Raw genomic sequence first — 7,045 nt, 5'->3', positions numbered from 1 at the left:
TCAAAAAGTTAAAAAGATTAACAAAAATATAATCGTTGTGTCAAAAGAATATTCCTTGATCCTTTTATTTATTTAGTTAATTTTTTTTTTTGTTTTGGGGGGGGCTAACGGTTCAGTAGTGAGTTGGTCCCGATCTGATTTTACGTGAGGCTATTTCGGACCAAAATGGGCCTAGCTAAAGATAAAAGTTCGGCCCATTTAAGATGAACCCGCTAAAAACAAACCGGGTTCGGACCGACCACAGCCATCGACCGAAAGTTCTTGCACCCTCCAGGCCCAGAGCTAGCTACTCTGCCTGCGCGGAGAGAGAGAGAGAGAGAGAGAGGGGTCGCCAGAACCTACATAGACACTCATTGCGGAATCGTCTTTTGTCGGAATTACTTTCCCGGAAAATAACAGTTCTACTATATTTTCCCTGAAAATACTTTTTGCGGTAAAATCACATTCTGCCGACCTTTATTTTCTTTTTTGTTTTTTGGTTTTGACCTGGATTTTAGTTCAGGAATATATAATTTAACGGTTTCGATAGTTTCTTGCAGTGCAGGGAGACCGTCGTCGTTTCGCTTCGCCTCGGACTTAATGGAGTTGAAGCTGGTGCACTGATGTCACTATTCTGGATTGTTATTCGTGAGCTCGCAGAAATCGAGGCAATGGTAATTTAATTATTTTTATTTGTTTATTTTTTAACAGTTTCTTTAGGTATTAGTTTTGAGCAAAGGATTCCCTATTTGTGTTTCCTTAATTAACAGCTGATGATGCTTTATTTTACGTTTATTTGCATGATTCTGAATAGATTTAGAAAGATAGTTCGGATTTCATGTAATTTTGAGATTTCCTTTCACTGATTGTGAAATGCTTTATACAATGCTTTGATTGTAATGATAGGGTAGTGGGAGGAGATTGGTTTAGTTTAGCGTGTGAGGTGTTTTCTTATGTTATACTATGTTAAAATTAAAAAGAGTAAAGTACTATTTTGGTACCCAATGTTTGGGCCAAATCCTAATTTGATCCCTAACATTTTAAACATCATATTTCTGTTCCAAAAAGTTTTATACAGGCTCAATATTGTCCTACGGTTAAATTTGACACTAATAGTTAACAAAATAAGTGACATGGATGTGAATAACGTTGCTAATTAAGTCATGTCTTCTTCTATGTGGAAAAAATATAACGAAAACCTTCTTGTAACACTTCTCTCCTCAATTTTTTTTATACTAAACTCCAAATCCTTACATTCAATCATCAACGCTTCAAAATCGAAAGAAAACTTTTATATTTCGTTGGACATTGATAGATCGATTTTACTTACATAATAAAATCGAATGCTATTGGCACTTCAATATGCGAATTGTTTGTGTCAAATTTAATGGTGCGACAGCATTGAACCCGCTTAAAACTATTTTGGAATTGAAATAGGACGTTTGAAAGTTTTTGGGATTGAAATAGGACGTTTGAAACATTAGGGACCAAATTAGGATTCGGCCCAAATGTTGGGGACCAAAATAATACTTTATCCGATTAAAAATGGTTGAAGAATTGCGATGTTCTATGTACTTATTGCTCAATTTATTCAATTGGTTGCTTCTTTTTTCTTCCGGAAGTTACTGTGTATCGAGAATGAAGTAATTGTGGACAGTGTTATGCGGACTTAATGGAATGTGTAAATTACAAATGTCTCTGCGGTGGCATGCTAATGCATTTTTCTTTGAACTTGTTTGTGCTAAGGCTGCATCAAAGAAGGTGATAACAAGAGAAGAGTGGGAGAAGAAGCTTAATGATGTGAAGATCAGGAAAGAAGACATGAATAAATTGGTCATGAATTTCCTTGTGACTGAGGGTTATGTTGAAGCTGCTGAGAAATTCCAGATTGAGTCTGGAACTGAACGTATCCTTCATTAAACCATGTCTCACTGTTTCTTTTAATTTATGTATTTCTTTTCATTATTTTATTGGAATCACGTCTTTGCTGTTTTCTGCTTTGGTTTTCCTATAGACACACAGCAGACATAGATCTCGCAACAATCACTGATCGCATGGCTGTTAAGAAGGCAGTTCAAAGTGGTAATGTTGAGGACGCAATTGAAAAAGTGAATGACCTAAATCCAGAGGTAGGTTGTCAATACCTTTAGTTTACCCTTGCAATTGTAATGCAGCGTTAACAATATAGTACGTTAATTACTTTTATACGAATAAACCTGTTCTCAATCTACTATATACCACAATGCATGTAATACAATTTTTGGTGTAATCATCAGATTTTTGTTCATCTTTTTATGAACTTAATATTTGTTTTGGAATGCTGTTTGCAGATACTAGATACAAATCCACAACTATTTTTCCATCTCCAACAACAGCGGCTGATAGAATTGATTCGGAATGGAAAAGTAGAAGAAGCTCTAGAGTTTGCCCAGGAGGAGCTTGCCCCAAGGGGGGAGGAAAATGTAAGTCTAAATTTGATTAGTGTTTTCTTTTAATCTATATTTTCCTCTGTGGTATCTTGATTAATGAAGTATTTTATTAGCTTATTTATCTTTTTTAGTGGTAGATTGCTTGCACCCTTAGTTTACTCTGGTTGAATGAAGCTTGGAAAGATGCAGAATGTGAAAATAATTTTTCATCACAGAGAAGTTTATATATAGCATTATTAGTTGCACTAGTGTTACCCACTAATGCTTAATTTAACTTTTTAATTACCTCCAGCAAAGCTTCTTAGAAGATTTGGAGAGGACTGTTGCACTTCTTGCCTTTGAAGATGTCTCTAACTGTCCTATTGGAGAGCTTCTTGATATATCACAGCGTCTAAAGACGGCAAGTGAGGTGAATGCTGCCATCCTTACAAGCCAGAGTCATGAAAAAGGTCTGTATCTGCTGCACCATCTGTTTTCTAGTATTTATGACTTGAGCATGGACCCTGGTTTTTTACTTTGTCATATTCCACATGTATACATCTGAGGAATCTGTCTAACAAGCATGTATTCCTACTAGCTTTTCCTGATTGACTTATAAAGTTTGTTAGGTAGCATAGCAAATTAGCAGATGTTATAAAATTTCTGGGCATAATTTTCTGAGATTCTATGTCTGCACCGAAAGATGGATTCAAATTTGTTGTGCTTGTAACTTATTCATTACCTGAAATATATGCCCCCTTTAACAAATATAAATTGCAAGAGGACAAGGAGTGCACATATGATACTATCGTTTTGTAGTTTTTTTTATTCCATGTTATGTCATTGGGGGACGTCAAAAGCATGTTTGGATGTGCTTTTATTCCATCATATGTGTACTTGAATTAAAGACTTGGCCTGTTATGAGCTTTTCATAGAGAAAGAGAGAATATAGAAGTAAACTGAAAGTATTGAATTGATATGAATGTGTTATGTTCTGATACAAAGAGATATGCTATTTATAGTAGTGGTTGTTAGCTCTGACCACATTCTGTTATCTGTTATACTATATATAGCCTAATACTTGTAAAGCCAGGAATGAGTTGTCTATGTATGACTTATGGCCTTCAATTTGCTTCCACTTGAGAGATGAGCAATGAGAATTTTCTTCCATTTGGTGATTTAAAATTTCTTCTAAAACTTCTTTATTTTGATTTCTGCAAGTAGATTAAAAATATGTGGAACCAAGTCCACAGGATACATGCCTAACAAGAGAATATATGCATAATAGCAAAGCATGAGGTAGTGGCTGTATATAATGTTTGAGTGACTGATATTAAATTTTGTTTTTCTTTGGTTATAGAGATATAGTTGTCAGCTTTTGCTAACTGGGGGGTTGCTAGTTTGAAATTCGCACTTGTTTTTTTGGTCTTGTTCCATTCCTCCACAATTGGATTTAATAACCTTGCCTGACTTTTGTTGTATCAGATCCTAAACTTCCAAGCTTGTTGAAGATGTTGATATGGGCCCAAAAAGAGTTGGATGAGAAAGCTGCTTATCCTCACATTAATGATCTATCCAAGGCTGTACTAGAAGACCCTGCTGTTTGAATGCTTGCAAGTTTACTTGCAATTGCATTGTGCAAGTTTTAGATGAAGATATGGTCATCATTCGCATCAAATGCGACATTTAATCCGAACATGGCCAATCCAATGTCCAGATTCTCGTAGATAGTTCGTTTAAGTGGTGTTATACCGTTGTAAAAAGATAATTCAGTACATTTATCAATTCTTTCGTTAAACTTGGTGTTTGCAGCATTTTCATATGCATGCTTTTCGTTACAATCTATAGAATTTGTCCTGAAATTGCTTCTGAGTGTAGGCGATCTTTTCACTTTCGCTGTCTTAACTCCTAAATGCGTAATCTGTCCTGGACTATTGATTTTTCTTATTCTGGACTCGTGATTGGCGATTACATTTACCTCCCAGGCATTTATTATTTTGACATTGTGTTCTAGCTGGATTTAGCTCGGATAGCTAGTTAAAGGATGTGCTATTAACTAACAGCTACAAGTGAATCAAATTCGAAAGTTCACCAAAACGAATAAAGCTTAGATAAACTTAATCGGAAAAGCTTAACTGGTAAACACTACTAGTGAAATTAAGATCATGGGCTAACTATAAAAAATCGCACCTAATTCGAGATAGAAAACCTATTTATAAGAAAATAACCGTATTTTCATTTTGCAAGCCAACCTATTCGTGGTATGATCCAGGGGCATGGAGATTCTTGCAAGTCCAAGAAGAAGGTTAACAAGAAGAAGAACTGGTGAGATTAGTAATGAGGTCATGCATGCATGGTTTGATTAGAGTAGTATATGGGCGTGATGGATCTTCGCTAATGATAGTAGCTTTGAAGAAGTGGATTCTCTTAATTTAATTTTTTTAGTTGACAAAGATAAGTATAATCCTTATCATACGATTTCTAAATGAGATCAATATATTCAATACAAGGCATTTACCAATTTATTTCTTTAGGGATTTAGAAAATAATAGATATAGGAATGAATGATGCATTCTCAAGGTTTGATATTTCAATTATAGCTGCATACCCCAAGTACATCACATCAGATTTACTAACTAAGATGGCACGTTACTCAAATAAAACAAAACACCACTCAATGGATCACTTTACAAAGTCTCAATGCCTTGTCCAACTTCAAAATCCACGCCTCTAAGGAGACATTAAACAATTTGCTTTTAATCCAATCAATTGATTACAAGTATTTAATACTTGCTACAAAAACCTTGTAGAATCCGGAAAATTCATGTTTTAGCTTTATGTTTAAGAGATAAAAAGACAACAGTGCATACAATGGGCAACAATATATCAAATGTGTTACAATGTTATCACCACAAGTTGATGTTAACACGCAAACTCTGATCTATATGCATTTTATTTTTGTTTTCTCCGCCAACCTTCCCTACAAATATCACTCTTCTTCATACTGTAACACTTCCCAGTTCCCAGTGGCAACTTACACAAAACACACATAAGAGTGATCATTAACAGTATCCCAAAAAGAATGGGTTCCCTCTCATGTTTGTCAAGGCCAATGGAGGATGATTTTCTTTCCAATTATGCAATAGTTGCTGTGTTTTGTCCTACAAAACCAACAACCGACAATAAAGCTATTGTTCCTAACTCAATGGAGCTCTTTAATCCATCCACCAACACATGGAGCCATGTGACCTCAATTCCAGGACTAATTGAAGGCCAAATCTTGAAAGCCTTTTCCATGGTCTCCTTAGGGGACTCTGTTTACATAATTGGTGGCCTAGTTTGCCACAAAGAAAGGGTTCATGTGTCTGATGACTCAGCTGAATTGGTTGATGTGGGTATCCATGTTTCACCAAATGTCCTGCGTTACAACATAACAACCAATCAATGGTTCCATTGCGCGCCACTTGGCATGCCAAGGTATGATTTTGCCTGCACCATTTGCAATAACAGAATCTACGTGGCAGGGGGGAAATCCAAGCTGGCGAGCGCACACGGGATCTCGTCGGCTGAGGTGTATGATCCTAGTCTTGACACATGGACACCTTTGCCTAGTATGCATATTTTGAGATATAAATGTGTAGGGGTGACATGGCAAGGAAAAGTATATATTATTGGAGGGTTCACAATACCTAGCCTAGTGGAGCGTAGCTCTGCTGAGGTGTACGACACGCTAGCAAAAAAGTGGGACCTTGTGGCAGGGATGTGGCAGTTGGATGTGCCTCCTAATCAAATCGTGGCGGTTAATGACTCCCTTTTTAGCTCAGGGGATTGCTTGAATGCATGGAAGGGACATGTTGAGGCCTATGATGGGAAGCTTTGGAATGAAGTTGAAGGGTCACAGAAACCAAGCCTTTCCACATTGGAGACCAACTATGAGAATTGGCCTCATAGCCAAAGATCATACCTAACTATGGCCCCAATAGGGACTCAATTATTTTTCTTGGCAGGGTACAAGACAGGTAATGATTATGATGAGATAGAAAGATCAATGTCCCTTGTCCACTTGTTTGATACAACAAGGGGTGCATGGAGGAGCCTTGAGCCTGTGGAATTGGAGGGTGAGAAAGAGCTCTGTAGTCATTGTTGTGTTGTGCAACTATCATAAACATTTATTTTTCTAAAAAGTATGTTTAGATCAATGGTAATCCAAATCCAATAAAGATATCATACAGAATAGTAGTGGCATTAATCAATGCATGCATGACTTTTCGATTAAGACACTCTGCATTTTCCAAGGCAGCTGTCTTTGTTTGGATTGATTATAATGATGGGGCAAATCAAAACAAGAAAAGATCTTGTACCATGTTTTTAGAATGTAGGAACGTGATATTATAGTATTTAGATATTAATGAATATTAAATCTTATTAGATGTTTGGATATATATAACTCTGATAACTCTCACCCTTTGGGTGATGGGAGGATTTAGAATAATTCTCTGAAATTAGAAAGAAACTAGTGATCCAAATCATGGTTACCTTTTGGTTAGCAATGTTTCAGAAAGTTAATTAATTTGCTCCGCACTTTGCAAACAGACATGACAAACGGACTGAATTGAATAAATGATCAACACGTGTTATTTGCACAACTTTTTTTCTTT

The 7,045-nt window shown here is 36.3% G+C and overlaps 2 protein-coding genes across 3 annotated transcripts; both read left to right on the top strand.

The window, feature by feature from the left end:
* The first annotated feature begins 246 nt into the window (after positions 1–246).
* On the top strand, positions 247–4,334 carry LOC107480658 (protein GID8 homolog). 2 transcript variants are annotated; one of them, XM_016100819.3, is made up of 7 exons: positions 247–433; positions 540–653; positions 1,726–1,885; positions 2,002–2,108; positions 2,310–2,441; positions 2,701–2,857; positions 3,873–4,334. In XM_016100819.3, exons 2-7 carry the CDS (start codon positions 603–605, stop codon positions 3,992–3,994), a joined length of 729 nt encoding a protein of 242 aa, XP_015956305.1. In that variant the 5' UTR covers positions 247–433; positions 540–602; the 3' UTR covers positions 3,995–4,334. The 2 variants fall into 2 exon arrangements, with proteins under 2 accessions (XP_015956305.1, XP_015956306.1); XM_016100820.3 differs by having other exon boundaries at positions 267–433; positions 530–653.
* A 935-nt stretch (positions 4,335–5,269) lies between these two features.
* Positions 5,270–6,625, top strand: LOC107480593 (uncharacterized). The gene has a single exon (XM_016100744.3). The coding sequence runs from the start codon at positions 5,470–5,472 to the stop codon at positions 6,550–6,552; it is 1,083 nt and encodes a 360-aa protein (XP_015956230.1). The 5' UTR covers positions 5,270–5,469; the 3' UTR covers positions 6,553–6,625.
* Positions 6,626–7,045: the final 420 nt, after the last annotated feature.

This window comes from Arachis duranensis, chromosome 3 (genome assembly GCF_000817695.3).
Source record: "Arachis duranensis cultivar V14167 chromosome 3, aradu.V14167.gnm2.J7QH, whole genome shotgun sequence".
NCBI classification, from domain to species: domain Eukaryota; kingdom Viridiplantae; phylum Streptophyta; class Magnoliopsida; order Fabales; family Fabaceae; genus Arachis; species Arachis duranensis.
The sequence above is the reverse complement of the archived record's forward strand: the minus strand, read 5'-3'. Positions and strand labels throughout refer to the sequence as shown.